The sequence below is a fragment of the Mus caroli genome, unplaced genomic scaffold (genome assembly GCF_978045245.1).
Source record: "Mus caroli unplaced genomic scaffold, Mus_caroli_1 scaffold_4, whole genome shotgun sequence".
NCBI classification, from domain to species: domain Eukaryota; kingdom Metazoa; phylum Chordata; class Mammalia; order Rodentia; family Muridae; genus Mus; species Mus caroli.
The window spans coordinates 125,411,297-125,429,987 of NW_028227259.1; the positions used below are offsets into that span (position 1 = coordinate 125,411,297).

Here is an 18,691-nt window from a genome sequence, read left to right on the forward strand (position 1 = left end):
TTTTGGTGTCCTTTTGTGTGTTGTATGTGTACATGTTTGTTGGGTGAGTGTTTTGCTGGTGTTCCAGTGTCTTCCTCTGGCCCATTCTGGGAAGAGTACCTCCTGCTTAGTCTGAAGCATGTGAGCTAGGCTAGTCCACTGGATCCTGCTCTCTCTGCCGCATCCCCAGCTGGCTTTGGATTAGAGGCACATACACTGCCATGGCTGCCTTTTACTGTGGGTGTGGCTTTGCCCCCCTTTTTTTAAGCAAATAGAAAATGCTGCTGACTATACCAGATGTTTTTTGACTAGACTCAAGACTTTCTCAGGGTGAGAATTTAAGCACAAAAACCATCTCCAAGGTTCACAAACCTTGAGAGTGGGGTTGCATGGGAACAGTGTGTGCTGAGGGCCTGATCCCTCAAAGCTTTGTTACCAGTATTCTTGGCTTAAAATTTATTAGTGGCATTTTCTTGCATCTTCAATGGACTGCTGACTTGTGAACAGATCAAAACTAAATTGTGTGAAAGATGACAAGGGTCTTTACAAACCACGTCATCTAGTCATTGCAATTGTGGATTTTGGGTCATTCATCATACTCAGCCCAGTTTTTAGCCAGACAGCATATGTACTATATAGGTAAATGGTATTACTTTGTGGGTACATACTATGACATTCATGGAAAGCATTCCTCTTCAGCTAGGCATGGTGGTAAGTAAATTTCCACGTGTATTTTTGTTCCTGGTGTCCTCAGAGGTCAAAAGACAGCCTTATCCTTTGGGACTGGAGTTAAGGACACCAGATGGAGGGGCTGGGCAGTGGTGGCCCACGCCTTTGATCCCAGCACTTGGGAGGCAGAGGCAGGTGATCTCTGAGTTCGAGGCCAGCCTGGTCTACAAAGTGAGTTCCAGGGCTATACAGAGAAACCCAGTCTCGAAAGACAAAAAAAAAAAAAAAGCATACCAGATGCAGTAAGCTGCCAAGGTAAGGTCATTGCTAGGATTCTAACCCCAGTCTGCTACAAGAGCCATCTTTCCAGCATCACTGTGTGGATGCATGTGTATCACAAATATACCTGGTGTCTAAGGTCAAGAGAGGGCATCGAACCCCACCCCCAACACAACCACAGGCCATGCCAGTAGTGTGCTGTATTGTGAGGTCTTGCTTTGCTGGGTTAATGACTTCTGACTACTAGGGATCCTAGATGACATTGGATGATCTGTCAGTTTTTAATGCCTTGGTAAGTACCAGAATGCCCCATTTTTACATTGTAATGAATGATTCCTTGAGTGGGAGCTTTGCTTTGGGACAGTTCCTCTGTAGTCCTGGCTGCCCTGGACTCTAAGCTAGGCTGGCCTCACCTCTGCCTTTGAATGCTAGGATAAAGGCATGCACCATCACTTCCAGCTACAGAACTTAGTTCTCTTAGATGGTCCTATAATTGTCTTACAACACTATAACTGCATTTCTTAACACTTCTAAGATCAGTAGTTCCCAGCCTGTGGGTCACTGTCCATTTGGGGTCACCTACCAGGTATTTATGACTCATAACAGTAAGATTACACCTTTAGCCGGGCGTGGTGGCGCACGCCTTTAGTCCCAGCACTCGGGAGGCAGAGGCAGGTGGATTTCTGAGTTCGAGGCCAGCCTGGTCTACAAAGTGAGTGCCAGGACAGCCAGGGCTACACAGAGAAACCCTGTCTCGAAAAACCAAAAAATAAAAAAATAAAAAATAAAAAAAAAAAAGATTACACCTTTATAAAGGAGCAAGGGCATATTACGCTTGCAGGGTTTCTGGAACATGAGGAACTGTTGAGGGGTTGGCAGTCGGCATTAGGAAGGATGAGAGGCACTGCTTTAGAATTTGTAGCATGTCACAAAGCATACAGCTTACTGAGCTGCCTGGAAAGTGGTAGCTTACTCCTGTCCCATAGTATTCTAGTGTAGGGAGTGTGTGACTGCCTTAACTGTTGGAAAGCATGTTGAGCTATTTATTACTCATGGATAAAGTCTGTGCTGCTATAGTCTGTGGACATGTTGATTTGCTTGGGTTAAGTACCCCGTGCTAGCCTACATGAGTGTTTTATATATATATACTAGTGTTCTGTATAGTACAGTAGTTAGCTGGCCAATGAGCAGCCTTTCTGATAGTTTGAGGGCTTCTTGATCCTCCTGCCTTTTCCCGGGATTTCTGAGATTAAGGTAGAAATCACTATGTTCCCTTTGTGGACTGCTGATGGAACCTGGAGCTGCATGCCAGTTCTGTAAGCACTATCCACGCATGGACTTCCCCAGCCAGACTATCTGTGAAACTTATTAAGTACCTGGATGGGGACAGGAGGGCAGCTGCACCTGACTAATGCATCTTTGAAGCAAGTCTGTCCCTGGTCTTGTCACCAGTAAGTGGTTCTTCACAACTCTGCTTCCACTGTCCCTTTGGCAGGCAACAAGGCTGTCTGATGGGCCCACCCTGCCAGTTCGCCATGTGGTTGCTGGAAATTGAGCTCTGGATCTCTGGAAGAGCAGTCAGTACTCTTACTGATGAGCCATCTTTCCAGCCATAAATCCCCCCCCCCCAAAATTAAAGGATAATTATTTATTATTATTTGGTTTTTCAAAACAGGGGTAATTCTCAAATGCATGTGGACAAGTGTGTACCAAAGTGTGCTTAAAGAGGTCAGAGGTCAGCTAAGCCAAAGTTAGCAAGTGTAGAGGCTGGGGAGAAGGCTAAGAGCATACTGCTTCCAGAGGACCCTGGTTTAATTCCCAGCACCCACATGGAAGCTCACAGCTGTCTGACACCCTCACACAAATATGTATGCAGGCAAAGCATCAATGCACATAAAAAGTCAGCAAGGGATTTTGCCTCGGAGCCATATTACTGGCCCTATATTGGCTTGCTACCTATATGAATGTTTTACCTGCATGTGTATTTATGTGCGTCATATGTGCTCCTGGTGCCCTTGAAGATTAGAAGAGGACATCAGCTACCCCTGGAACTGAAGTCATGGCAGTTGGGAGCTGTCATTTAAGTTCTGGGAACAGACCCTCAACTTTTGGTAGAGCAGTCCCCATTCTTAACCATTAAGTTATCTCTTCAGACCCTGTATCAACTTTCTTGAAGTTTTTCTCATTCTGGCTTCCTGCTTGCAAACTTAGGACATGCTTTTCAAACAAATGGATTGATTACCCTTCCCCCATGTTTCTCACCAGGAATTAGGCCAGGTCTGTACTTAGCAAAAATAAATCACAATGAAAAATCTGCTTCCCACAGTGCTTCCTCTGGCCTAACCTGAACCCGAACCAGGAGCAAGACAACTCTTTAGATCAACGCCAGGGCCACACTTTAAAAAAAACTGGTTTTTTCCCCATATGTGCTGATGACACAGAAGGTAAGCTTACCAGTGTGAGCAGAGAGAAGCTAAATGTTTCTACTGCAGATTCACCCCAGCTCTTTGGTGCACGCACAGGTATGTCACTGAAACACAAGGGTTCCATTGGGGTTCAGATACTAACAGAAAGGATTAAGAAAGGAATGTGGAAGGTGCTTAGTGGGGAAGAGCACTTGGTCAACAAACATGAGGACCTGGGTTCGAATCCCAACACCTACGTAAGAAGCAGTTGCCTGTGGCCTCAGGATTAGAGGGTGGAGACAGTAGATCCGGCAAGCGCATTGGCTGGCCACTAGGCAGACTAGTGAGCAAGCTTCCAGTTCAATGAGAGACCTTGTCTTAAGGGAATAAAGCAGAGAGTGATAGAGGACTCACGAGCAAAGAGCTGTGCATCAGTGCATTCACATTTGGACAACCATGCATATATATGCAGACATATATACACATGCATATACAAAGATCGTTAGACATGCATATACACATGTGTATACACACATGAATATACAAATAGAGACTCATACATGTAGGGACATACACAGGCACGTGCAGACACATATTTGCATATAGAAGACACTACATAGGCCCTGGTTGTTTTTTTTGTTTTGTTTTGGTTTTGGTTTTAGTTTTTTGGTTTTTTTCCAGACAGGGTAGACCAGGCTGGCCTTGAACTCAAATCCGCCTGCCTCTGCCTCCCGCATGCGCCACCATGCACTTTGTTTTTTGAGATAACGTCTCCCTGCATACCCCTGGCTGTCCTGAAACTCACTCTGTACACCAGGCTGCCTCTGCCTCTGTGTCTGGCTCTGATGTAAACTTTTTTTTTTTTTTTTTTTTCTGAGACAGGGTTTCTCTGTGTAGCCCTGGCTGTCCTGGAACTCACTCTGTAGACCAGGCTGGCCTCGGACTCAGAAATCCGCCTGCCTCTGCCTCCCAAGTGCTGGGATTAAAGGTGTGTGCCACCACACCTGGCTTTGATGTAAACTTTTAATAATTATTTAAACAACCACCAGGGGATAGAGAAATGCCTCAGCAGTTTAAAGCACTTCTTGCCCTTACAGAGAACTCAGGTTCTTCAATTCCCAGAACCCACGAGGTGGCTCACAACCGTCTGTATTCCCAGTCTCAGAAGATCCAACGCCCTTTTTTGACCTCTGAAGGCACCAGGCACTCACATGGTTGCCGCAGACCCTTTTGGTCCCTTGTCTGCGTGGAACGGGTCTGTTGTGCAGGTGGGCAAGGAGTTGGTGGGAATTGATAGACAGACTCGACACAAGGGAGTGTGGATCTGAATGTAATTTGTCAAATCAAGCATCAAACTTTTTATACAGAAGAAAATAGGGAAGCCGGGCGTGGTGGCGCACGCCTTTAGTCCCAGCACTCGGGAGGCAGAGGCAGGCGGATTTCTGAGTTCGAGGCCAGCCTGGTCTACAAAGTGAGTGCCAGGACAGCCAGGGCTACACAGAGAAACCCTGTCTCGAAAAACCCAAAAAAAAAAAAAAAAAAAAAAAAAAAAAAAGAAAATAGGGAAGTTGGGTGACACACTGGCAAGGTACAAAGAGGTTTCTGGTTTCTTACACAAAACAGAGGAATGCAAACACGGAAGGACTGGCAGGAACCAACTGGGGTAAAGTTCAATGTTAACAACTGGGATCAAAAACAGCTGTGTGCCATGCCTGGCTTAAAAAATAATTAAAAAAAAAAAAAAACAACCAAGTATGCTGTACATGTCACTGAGAGAGGGTTGAGGCAAGAAGAAGTTCAAGGCCAGCCTTTGTCTATGTAGTGAGTTTAAGGCTAATCTGAGTTTCAAGAGATCCAGTTTCCAAAAATGTGGGCCACCCACCACTGGGATTGTTTTTGTAGTAGGAATGAATGAATATTTCTACAGATTTCCAACCTGAAATATGTAATTTAAGGCAACAATGCCTCGGCAGCCCACGAGGGGGCGCTGAGGGCACAGAGCATCCTTTGGCTGTCCAAGGGAATGGCATCTTGAAGATCGTAGTATTCAAAGTCGCTTCATCTTGGGGGTTTTCCTCAAAGCCAAGGCTGTTCCTTAGTTCTGCTAATCCAGTGGGGCTCCAAGAAGATTTTCTAGAATCCCTTTCATCGGATTTCTTTGCTTTTCTGCTCGCACTCCCACCCAAGAGCAGAAAAATAAGGCGACCCAAAAATGAACCTGGCCTACCGGATTCCTTATAAAGGAGATAGCAGAGTGTGCTTCCTCTTTGATACCGCGATCAGTGGTATGGGAATAATCGCCGCTCCGGGTTCATGTGTGTTTCACAGATGTGTTTTTATACTTTTTCCTGTCTTTGTCAATTCCCTTATAGATTTGCCTGGCAGCTCTTTCTAGAACTCTCTTTTAGCTGTACTCAGCTTCGGAGCAACTGCTTATCTCCGTGCCACACTTGCATGTTTGGGCACCCAAGACGGATTACAGACCCAGTTCAGACAATCAGCTAGAACAGAAATGCCAACAAACGGGCGAGACATTGCAAAATCCCCGAGGGGCCCTAGCCTGAGCCAAGGCCAGCAGCAGGAGTGCTAAACGTCCATTGATAAACTCACCCTGTCTGTCTTGGGGAGTTACTGCTCCCACACGGGTGGGTGACGGACAGGTGTCTTCCCGCTTGTACCCTCTTCCTCTGAGCTCTTGACAAGGGGCTGTGCCGGGACAGCATGGCCCCTTTCCCCATCTTGATTCTTTGTTCTCCAACCCCCCAAAACAAACAAACAAAGAAAGAAACAAATAAATAAGGTACAGAGGATAATTCCAGCTGGATGTTTGTATCCACTTGTAATCCCAGGACTGGAGGTGGTGGTAGAAGGATTAAGAAGTTTAAAGTCATTCATGGCTACAGAGCAAGTTCGAGGCCAGCTTGGGAGCCCTTGTCAAGAAAGAGAGATGGCAGCCGGGCAGTGGTGGCACACACCTTTAATCCCAGCACTTGGGAGGCAGAGGCAGGTGGATTTCTGAGTTCGAGGCCAGCCTGGTCTACAGAGTTCCAGGACAGAGACACAGAGAAACCCTGTCTTGGAAAAAGAGAGAGAGAGAGAGAGAGAGAGAGAGAGAGAGAGAGAGAGCGAGAGAGCGGGAGTGATGGCTCAGCAGTTGAGAGCCTTTGTTCTCACAGAAGGCTGGCGTTCAGTCTCAGTTCTAGGGAATCCAATGCCTTGCTCTTCACTCTGAGGCCACCAGGCACACATGTGGTGCACACGTTATAATAAAATGAATAAAAAATTAGAAAGAAGGAGGAAGGGCGCAATTAAAAAAAAAAAAAAGAAGAAGAAGAAGTCCTAAGTCATCCATTGGGGATGTAGCTCAATTGGCAGAGGGCTTTCTCAGAGTTCTCTGATGTCACCAGGCTTGCACAGGATGCACAGATATGCCTGAGGAAAACACACCCACTCCTGTAAAATAAGATCAATACATTTGTTTTGTTTTCTCCAGACAGAGTTTCTGTGTAGCCCTGGTTGTCTGGAACTCGCTCTGTAGACTCCTATCCAGCTACTTCTGACCCCATGTTGGGATTAAAGGCATCACTACCCCACTTAGATAATTTTGTTTGTTTGTTTGTTTGTTTTTGTTTCGAGACAGGGTTTCTCTGTGTAGCCATGGCTGTCCTGGAACTCACTTTGTAGACCAGGCTGGCCTCGAACTCAGAAATCTGCCTGCCTCTGCCTCCCAAGTGTTGGAATTAAAGGTGTGTGCCACTACTGCCCGACTTGAGCAGAGAAACTTTTTAAAAAAGATTTATTTATTAGTATATGTAAGTACACTGTAGCTGTCTTAAGACACACCAGAAGAGGGCATCAGATCTCATTATGGATGGTTGTGAGCCACCATGTGGTTGCTGGGATTTGAACTCAGGACATTCAGAAGATCAGTCAGGCTCTTAACCGCTGAGCCATCTCTCCAGCCCTTGAGCAGAGATTTTTTTATCTTGATCCAAACTACAGGAAAAGAATCCATTTTAAAAATTCCCACCAAATAGACTTATTTCCAGAGGGGGTTCTATAAATATTAATTCTTCAGCTGCCTCATCAAGGTATGTTGCAAATTAATTACCATTGTTCAATTATTAAATAATCATTCATTATTCAGTCTAAAGACATTAAGGCCTGAGCGTGGACTGTTTTCACTGATTGGGGAGGGGGATGAGAGTTTATGGGCCTCTTGATTCCTGATCTTAAACTATGAACACAAAATCTTAGAGCCACCAAAGCTGGGCATTGAGAGTTTGAGACCTGAACAGTTTGCTTGTTTAGCGGGTGTGAGTAAAAGGAATGAAGGGGTTCCCCTACAGCCCAAATAAGGGGACCAGGGGTATAGAGGAATCACTCAGGCCTGGGTTCAAATCTAAGATTTGGTGTTGCCTGGCTTTGTGACACTGAGGAGATAATGAGACTTGAACTTTGCCTTGCCAGCTAATGCTGGGACTGTGTCTAAGCTGTGACAAAGCTCCTGAGAGGATGAGCTTACAGATTAGAGAGGTTTCAGCCTGCTCGGCTGACTCTATTGCTTTTAGCCCTCTACTGGGGCAGAACACCATGGTGATAGGAGGGTGTGGATGAGGAAACCACTCACCTTGTGCTGGCTAGCCCAGAGTGGGGTGGGCGAAAGCACCGGGGAGTAGACAGGAGCCTTCTGCTTCCATATCTCCCACTAGGACCCAACCATGTCAGCCATTACCTCTCAATAGCCAAATAAGTTTGGAATGAATCACTCAGTCCATCCCTAGATGAGGTCAGAGCACTGCTGACCCCAACACCACTTCAAGCTCCACCTCCAGACACAGCGAGTTCCAGGACAGCCAGAACTACACAGAGAAACCCTGTCTTGAAAAAACAAGACAAAACAAACAAACAACAACAAAAAAGGAGCCAGGAGGAAAGCATTGCTTTTGTTTACTTTTACTTTTTAATTTTTTTTTATGTGTTTGACTGTTTGCTTGTATGTATGTCTGTGTGCCACATCTGTGTAATGATCTTGGAGACCTGAAGAGGATGTGAGGTCCCTTGGGACTGAAACTCAGGTCCCTTGGGACTGAAGTTATAAAAGGTGAGAGCTGCCCTCTGAGTGCTGGAAATTGAACCCCAGCCCTCTGGAAGAGCAACCAGTGTCAACCTGTCAATCATTTCTCCAGCCTAACAGCAATTGTTGATAGATACTTTATTTTCATCAGATGTCAGTGGCTTTTTTGTACTCTTTTTTTTTTTTTTCAGTAAATATTAACTATCTGCTGTGAGTTTTACCAGGTTCTCATGACCAAGCCTATTGTGTACCAGCCTTTAGTATTTTATATAATTTTATGTATTTTTTCAGATACGGAGTCTACATAGGCCTGGCTGGTCTGGAGCATCTTATGTAGCCCAGGTTGGCCTGAAACTTGATATGTAGACCAGGCTACCCTGCAACTTGCAATGGTACTCCCACTTCTGTCTTCCAAGCACTGGGACAACTGGCAACCCCCACCAGGTTTAAATGGAATATAGGACCTCAGGCATTCTAGGCTAACCCTCTAAGACTGAACTATCCAAGATCTTAGAGAAGACACCTGAACCTATCTCATTTAAAAGATAACAATGTTGATCCACCATAATCCTTCCAGAATGAGTTCTGGCCTGAGCAACCGGTGCACACCGGAGTAAGGAGGAAAGGGGACCAGGGTCATCTTCTCCCGGAGCCTTAGACTTCCTCAGATAGCATGGGAAGCAGGGGTGCCCAAGAGGCCATGCCTCTGAGTGCCTTGCAGCTGGGTTATAAAGCCCTGCCGGGCTGTGGGCGGGGCTAGATGGACAGGAGGGCGGAGCCTGTATTGTCCACCCCGCGGGGCATGCCGGGAACCCCGCCCCCAAGATGGCGTCTTACTGACAGTTGGCTGCGGAGCGGCAGAGGCGGATCCTGCTCGTCAGGGCGGCGGCGGCGGCGGCGGCGGCGGCGGGGCCGGGGGTCTCCCGGGCCAGGGTTGGAGTGCGGAGGGGGATGGCGGTGCGGAACGCCTAGGGCGGAGCCGCGCGGGCGAGACGGGCGCGGCAGGCGCGGCGGGCGCGGCGGTCGGCCATGGGTTGCTGAGGCGGCGGCGGCGGCTCCGCAGCGCCTTCTCTTAGCCATGGGCTCGTCGGCCGCGGCGGCAGCAGCTGCAGCGGCAGCGGCGGCGGCGGACTCGGCGCAGTGGCTTTCGGTGAAGGAGGAGACCATCTTTCTGCACGACGGACTCATCCGGGTCACCGACCTGGCCGAGCTGCCCAGCGAGATCCTCGGCGCTCCGGAGGCCGCCGACACCGACCTGGAGGTGAGTGAGGTTCCCCGGGAAGCCGCAGCAGGTGTGTGGGATCCCGGAGAGCATCTTCAGGCCCCGCGGCCCGGAGCCACGGCAGCCGCCGCCCGGCTGCTCCCCTTCCCCCCACCACGCACCGGGAGTCTCTTGGCGGGCGCGCCCAGGTGCCTGCGCTCCGGAGACCTTTTGTATTTTGAACGCTCGCACGGGCTCTGCTTCTTTTATCATAGTCCCAGCCCGGTGTTGATTTTGTATGCGTGTGTGTGTGTGTGCGCGCGCGCCTGCCTGTGTGTTGGAGGGAGCCCGGAGTGACAGCTGCCAGGGCTTCCTTCCTCCACCATAAGCAATTCTGCAACCTGTCTGTGCAGTGCCTCGGATTGACTTGACACCCGCGCCTTTGTCAGGCCAGCCGGGGGTGGGGTGGAGTGGGGTGGGGTGGGGGTTTGGACAGCGAGAAAGGGGATGCTACACCGCGGCCTGGGAAGGTTCAAGGGCGGGCGTGAGCGAGTATGAGTGTGTGTGTGTGTGTGTGTGTGTGTGTGTGTGTGTGTACGCGTGCGCGCCTCCGCGTGCGCGCGCCTCGGGGGGTCTTTCTCTCTCTCTCTCTCTCTCTCTCTCTCTCTCTCTCTCTCTTCCCCCCCCCCCTCCAGTCTAGGAGCGGTGGCAGGTGCAGCAGCCAGTCTCAGCAGTTGTGGTGTTTCTCCCCCCCCCCCCCCCCGCAAACCCCATCCACCCCGAGGAAACCAAATGTGAATATGGTGGATGGGAACTTTCCACCGACTGCGCTCAGTTTTCGCATTTGCCTAGAAGTGGGAATGTTGGGCTGTCGTGTTTTCATCCAGGCCAGGTGGCTGTTGACCCCCGCTTCCCCGTGGAGTGTGGTGAAATTCGCATTATCGCAGGGAGGGGGGTGTCCCTGGGGTACACCGCAGACGGGAGGGCCTCCCGCACTGGGAATCTTTTGTTTTGCGGTTTTCCATATACTCTGGTATTCAGTACCACCGACATTTATAGACATGGGGTAAAATCCCATTGCTGTGCGTTTCTGGAAGCAGCATGGATCTGATCGCGTTCAGCGAGACTTTGGGACATGCTCGAGATGCGAATGCGGTCCGCTGTTGTTTGTGTCTGGCTTTGAGGTTGCTTCAGAATTTCCGACTGTGAACTCTTAATTGGCATATTTTACAGTCTAGCCACGATAATATGGGAGTCGATAGAGAATCCCTAACGTGGAATCATAATACAATTATGTTTTATTTGAGCCTATTCTATAAAAAGCAAGGTGTGTCTGAGTTAACCACCTGAAAACTGCAGGGCTCTGATGGTATGATGGTAGACTCTTTATTTAATGGGCGCTGCTGTGGAAAGGTGGAAAGTGGATGGTGCTCTTTGTTCCTTAGAGACTAACCTAAATTTCTTGAGCCCAGACCGTTTGATGTATTCGGATTAGAAGAGGTAGACTTATTTTTAAAAACCAAGTTATTCAGTTAACATTACTAAAATGTTTACTGTCTCTGTCCTGAGTGACACATACAGCTAAGGAAAGACTATGGCGGAGTAGAGTAGATTAAGTCTTCTCCAAAAGGAACGCGTGTGAGTAATACACACTGGTACCAGCGGGAATAGGACTGTTTTGTTTTTAGTCTTTTCCAGTTACAGACTACAGTATCTAAGTAAGTAGTCTGCTATGCACACACTTACCTAGTTAATAATAATTCTTAACTGTATCCATCCTGTCAGATGCTATCTTGTTAAAGTCTCAAAGAACTCTAGAAGGTAAATCTTGTTACTTGTTGCAACAGTTGTATCCATTGTGTGGAGCTAGCAAGAACAGAGCAAAGCAAATGTGCAGTTTGCTCAAGATCTTTAATTTTTTGAGACAGGGTCTCACTGAATAACCCTGGCCGGGATGCTATGAAAACCAGGCTGGCCTGGAATTCATAAAGATCTGCTTGTCTCTGTCTCCCAAGTGTTGGGATTAAAGGTGTGAACACCACACTCATCCTTAAATAGTTTTTTTATACTTAGGATTAATTTACAGGGATGCTGGGAATGTAAATTGGATCTCTTTAACTGCCCATCTTATCTGTTTAGCCCTAAACTCAGCCTCTCATGCTGCAGAGCAAGCACCTCTTCCCCAGAACCATTTTTCCTAACTCCACTCTGGTTCCTCTGGCAACTGTTTCTTTTTCATTATTCAGGAAGATTAGAGATTTGTCAGTATTTTAAAAGGTATCTTTTGGGATGTTAGCCCTCCTATGAGAGACTGTCTCCCAGATCTCTCCAGTAGACTCTGAAGGAATAGCAGCTATTCTCATAGGGTCTATAATTATAGAATTCTTCCATTAATGATTTTAAATTATGAGGAATAAGACTGGAGCTCAGGTGAATAATTTATGAGGGACAACCACAGTGCAAAAGATTGTGGAGTTGAAAGCACAGAAGGTACATTGGAGATAATGCACCTTGAAGATAGAAGTGTTTTCCTCATTTTAGAAAGGGATGGGGAGGAGTTCTGCTGTGGTGGGTGTACCAGTCAAGCTATGGTGAGTAATCTGGCCTGGTTCTCCTGCCTCTGGGTTCCAGTGTTCCTTTTCTTCTTAGTGCTCTGCAAGGTTATATGTCAGTTAGAAAAAAGAATCTAAAGAGATGAAAATTGACCTGAAAGAGCATCTGGAGTCAATTTATTTCCAGTAAATTATAGTTAGATTTTTAAAGGGAAAAAACAAACCCACCCAATAAAATAGTGTTCTCAAAAAATTAATGGAAAGAGAGACTGCTACAGAGTATTGGACAAGATTTCATCAGAGACGCTGTTTTTGACCATCCAGGCTAACTCCCCTATAGCTGTGAAAGCTTGTGTACCTTACCTATATGCTATATTGTTAGATAATTTTAAGAGTTAAGATCACCAATCTTGACAAGTCTTTTCATAGTCATTGTAATTCTTGTCAATTAACTAATTGTGTAGATCCTAGTTTAGATAAGGAATCTGCTGTTATGATTTTGTTAAAGAGACCTGCTTATGTTTTGCTGCCTGTATAGTTAGGAAATGATCCTTGGTTTAAATATTCAGGATTGCAAACTTTGAAAAAGTTAAATGAACTTATTAGACCAAAAGAGATTTGTTACAGCTCTGATTTTAGGAATTACTGCTTTAATTGCAATTTTAACTTCCTTTGCAGTATCTACCACAGCTTTAGTTCAGCAACTACGTACCTCTCATTTTGTTATAGATAAACTGGAGGCAAAGGTTAATGCTTTTTAAAAAAGGTAGTTTTAGCAATAGATTGAGACAGGATATAGCAAATATTAAGGCTAGGTTAACAGAAATCTCAGATATTAGCAGAAGCCATTTAGATACTCGGAACATTGATGAATTGGCCAGAGATTTAAAGAATAACCTAAGTGCATTGAATCCCTTGGATTGGGTTCAATATATAATCTTGCTTGCTATTATTTCTGGCATTATTTTATTAGTAATCATTGTGTTTCCACTCATCTTTAGAGTTCTTCTGAGATCTGTAGCTACCATGAGGCAGGACATTCTGGAACTTTGTCTAAAGAATAAAAAAAACAGGGGAAACTGCAACATCCACTCCAGTAGTGACAAGCGCGACAGTAGTGACAAGCGCGACAGGCCCCAAAAACCTGGGCGCTGTCCAGAGGTCAAAAGTTCACGGAAACTTAGTCTCCTGGAATCCTGGCATCCTGTATAAAGAATGCTCCAATGTCCTTGCTTTTGTTGGTAAATGGATCTGTGTGCTTTCCCTTAATATTGCTTTATTACAAGTGCTCCTAAGGATTGATATTTTGACATATAGCTAAGTTAGATTCTAGGCAGTCCTTGATCTGACCTTGGGCATGGATAGCTAAGTCACTGCCCTACACAGAAATTTACCATTATTTAGGAAAAAGGAAGTTTGTGACCTAAAGAGGAACCAGAGTAGATACTTAGAACCTTATATAGCTGAGTTACACCTTTACACAAGTATTTACAATGGCCTAGGGGGAAGGTGGACTATACAGTAGACTAGAGTAGGGACTATGGCAAGGGCACAAAGCCCTTGCTCCTGGCTTCTAAGATTAAGTGGAGTTGTTTTTGGTCCCAGTTGTTAACATTGAATTTTACCCCAGTTGGTTCCTGCCAGTCCTTCCGTGTTTGCATTCCTCTGTTTTGTGTAAGAATCCAGTAACCTCTTTGTACCTTGCCAGTGTCACCCAACTTCCCTATTTTCTTCTGTATAAAAAGTTTGATGCGGGCTGGTGAGATGGCTCAGTGGGTAAGAGCACCCGACTGCTCTTCCGAAGGTCCAGAGTTCAAATCCCAGCAACCACATGGTGGCTCACAACCATCCGTAACAAGATCTGACTCCCTCTTCTGGAGTGTCTGAAGACAGCTACAGTGTACTTACATATAATAAATAAAATAAATCAAAAAAAAAAGTTTGATGCTTGATTTGACAAATTACATTCAGATACACACACACACAAAGAAGTAAGTGAAGTCTAGTGTTTTGGGTACTGAGGGCATGGTAGTGGATGAAATGAAAGCTTTACTCTTTAAAAAGCGTCCATTTCAGTGTGAAGATGTAGACAGCAGTAAATAACAAGTCTCCTACCTACAGTACAGCCCAACAGTGTCCTTGGACAGGATCCAGGATCTGTTGGATACCAAACCCACAGATGCTGAAGCTCTTGGACAAAGTGGTATAGTCTTAGCACAAAGACTTGTACAAGTAATTCGTGGCTATGTGCACAAGGTAGGCAGGGCTGGACTGCTCAGGAGATAATGATGTATGTTTGTTCTATGTCTGTTCCCATTGCACACAATCAGGCCAGGATACTGTCCACATAGTGAGCACTAGGAAGAGGAGCTTTGAAGTGCTGGAGGTGATGAGGGATGCTCACACAGTACTTCATCTGTGTGGATTCAGTAGTGTGGTGCTTGCTACAAAGCAAATTTGAGTTTTGCCTTTGGAAATTCCTCCTCCTCCTCCTTCTCCTCTTCTTCCTCCTCTTCTTTTCAGACAGGGACTCAGTTTGTAGACATAGTTGGCCTTGAACTCACAGGAAATCCCCTGCCCCTGCCTGCCCAGTATAGTATTAAAGGTGTGTACTACCAGCCCAACATTTTTCTGAATATTTTCTATCCACATTTGGTTGAATGGAAAGATATGGAGCCCACTGATGTGGAGGAAAGACTTGTGTATGTGTACACATGCCTGTGTGTGTGTGTGTGCATGTGTGTACGTGTGTGCTAGTACACATGTGTGTGATGACAAGTGATAAGAACTGTGGAAAAGATAAGGGGAGGAGATGGGAGTCTATTTCATATCCAGGTCAGGCAGGCTTTTGAGCAGAGACGAAGCAAGGTGAGTGTTCCTTATGGCTATGGGGCAAAGGACATCCTATACAAAGAGGAAGGACATCAGGAGCCAAGTGTCTGAGCAGAAACTATCCTCAGCTTGTTGGGAGCTCTGAGCCCTTATCCAGAAAGCAGACAGTGGGGGTGAGGGGAGAAGAGTAATGGGAGTTGAGGGATGCTGATGAAGTGGGGCCTCATAAGGGCTTTGAGTCTCATAGTGAATTAGGAATGCAGAGTGAAACGTATTCTTTTTATGTCAAACATGATAATAGATGTCATTGTGATATTTCATACATATGTCTCTTGCTTATCTTGCCCATCTCCTTTCCTTGTCCTTTGAAAGAGCAGGAGCTCTTAACCACTGAGACTTCTTCCCACAAAGATTTAAGCATGAAAGTTCAAGTATATTTTATGACTGCCTCAAACTGGAAACATTCCAAATGTTCAACAGGTGAATAGATAAGCAAGTGTGGAAATGTCCATACAGTAGAATAAAAGCAATAAAAAGTCATGCTCTGGGGAGATGGCTCAGTGGTTAAGAGCACTGACTGCTCTTCCAGAGGTCCTGAGTTCAATTCTCAGCAACTACATGATGACTCATAACCATCTGTAATGGGATGTAACGCCCTCTTCTGGTGTGTCTGAAGACAGCAACTGTGTGCTCATATAAGTAAAGTAAATAAATAAATTAAAAAAAAAATTCATGCTCTATTGATAGTACACAGGTAAGCCAGACAGCATACACTGTGAGATTCCATTGATCTGAAAATACAAGCTAGTCTGTGATGAGTGCCTAAAGAGGAAGTGTGCTGGGAGGGAGGGAGGGAGGGAGGGAGGTTGTAAAGGAGCTAGAGGTTCTGAGGTGATGGATGTTTGGGTTGTTTGCTTGTGTTACCATTTCACGTTCATATGTATATGTGTCAAAACAACTCAGATCCTACGGTTTAAATATGTGCAGTTTATTGTATGCCAATTATATTTCAACAAGCAAACACAGTCGCCGCATGCCCAGAGTGTGTTCTGGGTACTGTTTAGGAAGTGGAAGGCAGCAAGGGTTTGTATGTTGTTTGTTTTGCTTTTTAAAAGAAGAACATTTGGGTTTGGAGCTGCTTGGCTGAAACAGCCAAGGCTTTGTGTGCTGTGACATGCACACAGAACCTTTGGGATGAGGCTCAGGCTTTGATTGGTCTGTTCTGGAATGCTATCAGCTCTTCAGAACTGAGCTGCTAGAATTCCAGATTCTAGAATGGAGAGTGATAATGAATGAATGAACTGTCCCCGGTCACTAGTAGTTCCTTCCTTCCTTCCTTCTTTCTTTCTCTCTCTTTCTTTCTTTTCTTTCTTTTCTTTGTTTTTGTTTTTGTTTTTTTTTTTTTTTATATTTTTATATATTTTTATTACATATTTTCCTCAATTACATTTCCAATACTATCCCAAAAGTCCCCCATAGCGCCCCCCACTTCCCTACCCACCCATTCCCATTCTTTTGGCCCTGGCATTCCCCTATATTGGGGCATATAAAGTTTGCAAGTCCAATGGGCCTCTCTTTCCATTGATGGCCGACTAGGCCATCTTTCGATACATATGCAGCTAGAGACAAGAGCTCCAGGGTTCTGGTTAGTACATCATGTTGTTCCAACAATAGGGTTGCAGATCCCTTTAGCTCCTTGGGTACTTTCTCTAGCTTCTCCATTGGGATGTTTTTGTTTTTTGAAACAGGGTTTCTCTGTGTAGCCCTGGCTGTCCTGGAACTCACTTTGTAGACCAGGCTGGCCTTGAACTCAGAAATCTGCCTGTCTCTGCCTCCCAAGTGCCGGGATTAAAGGCCCCACCACCACCCGGCCACCAGTAGTTTCTTACTGGCATGCAGCCATCAAGTTCTGGTGGAAGCCACTGTGTTCTGTGAGTTAAGGAAAGGCTCAGCAAGCCACAGCATGAAGTAAGGGTGAAGGCAAGAGGGCTGTGGGGCCAGTTTGGCCAGCAGTTGAAAGTCACTTTTTGTTGTTTTCAGATTGAGCCGTATGTAGACTGCCCAGCTGGCTTTGAACTATTAAGGTAGCTGAGGATAACCTTGAACTCCTGGTTTTTCTGCCTTATTTACTTTATGTATATGAATACACGGTAGCTGTCTTCAGACCCATCAGATGAGGGCATTGAATCTCATTACAGATGGTTGTGAGCCACCATGTGGTTGGTGGGAATTGAACTCAGGACCTCTGGAAGAGCAGTCTGTACTCTTAACTAACGCTGAGCCATCTCTCTGGCCCCCACATTGTCAACACTTTTACCACCACTAGAGCAACAGCACATTGCACTTCATGCCAGGCTTTTGTGAGATGTTTCATGACTGTTCTCTAATTTAATCCCCACAAAAGCCTTCTGAAGTTGGTTATTGTTATCTACTCCATCCCCAGTGCAGAAACTGTAGCATAGACAAAATTCAGTGACTTGATAGAGAGCATAGTGGCAAAGCTGTCATAGCGACTGAAGTCTGTCTGGTTCCTGCCTAGGGTTCATCTTAACAAATCAGTCATTATTTCGGAAATCGCTAGGGATGTAGCTCAGTTGGTAGAGTGGTTGCCGCATGTACACAAAGCCCTGGGTTTTATCCCTCCTGCATAAACTAGAGTGGTGCCATGTCTCTTTAATCCTAGCATTCAGGAAGTAGAGACAGGAGGATCAGATGTTTTAGGTCATTCCTGCCTGAGTATCAAACTTAAAGGTAGTCTGGGTTACAGGGGACTACCCACCCAAAGCACAGGCAAACAACAAGCAGACACTGGCAAACACTGAGTCTGCGTTACAGGGGACTACCCCACCCAAAGCACAGGCAAACAACAAGCAGACACTGGCAAACACTGAGTCTGCGTTACAGGGGACTACCCACCCAAAGCACAGGCAAACAACAAGCAGACACTGGCAAACACTGAGTCTGGGTTATAGGGGACTACCCCACCCAAAGCACAGGCAAACAACAAGCAGACACTGGCAAACACTGAGTCTGCGTTACAGGGGACTACCCACCCAAAGCACAGGCAAACAACAAGCAGACACTGGCAAACACTGAGTCTGGGTTACAGGGGACTACCCCACCCAAAGCACAGGCAAACAAGCAGACACTGGTAAACACTGAGTCTGGGTTACAGGGGACTACCCCACCCAAAGCACAGGCAAACAACAAGCAGACACTGGCAAACACTGAGTCTGGGTTACAGGGGACTACCCCACTCAAAGCACAGGCAAACAACAAGCAGACACTGGCAAACACTGAGTCTGCGTTACAGGGGACTACCCACCCAAAGCACAGGCAAACAAGCAAACACTGGTAAACACTGTCAGGTGCCTGACTACAACCCTTGCACGCAGGACACTGAGGCAAGAGTATTGGTATGAGTCAGAGGCCTTCCTGGGCTGCAGAGTAAGATGAGCTGGGCATGGTGTGCATACTTAGAACTCCAGCAGTTGGGCAGCTGAGGCAGGATTGCCATGAGTTAACTATAGAGCCCAGACCCTGTCTCAACACTTCCTGAGCCACCATAATAAAAATGTATATTATTATTATTATTATTTTATTTTGGTAAGGTGCTATGTTGCTGTTTCTGGAAAGTTGTGGCCTCGAACTCACAAATCCTCCTGTTTCTGCCTCCCAAGTGCTGGGATTAAAGGCT

General features: G+C 46.0%; 1 protein-coding gene across 7 annotated transcripts in view; it reads left to right on the plus strand.

Annotated features, from left to right (window-relative positions):
- Positions 1-9,209: 9,209 nt before the first annotated feature.
- Hectd4 (HECT domain E3 ubiquitin protein ligase 4) overlaps positions 9,210-18,691 on the plus strand; it is a 151,881-nt gene continuing 142,399 nt past the window's right edge. For 5 of the 7 annotated variants that reach the window (XM_029477883.2, XM_029477884.2, XM_085837104.1 and 2 more), the window contains exon 1: positions 9,210-9,670. In XM_029477883.2, the coding sequence (XP_029333743.2) occupies positions 9,212-9,670 (459 nt within the window). In that variant the 5' untranslated portion in view covers positions 9,210-9,211. The remainder of the gene's footprint in view (positions 9,671-18,691) is intronic. The other 2 variants (XM_021163285.3, XM_021163286.3) reach the window with 1 other exon arrangement.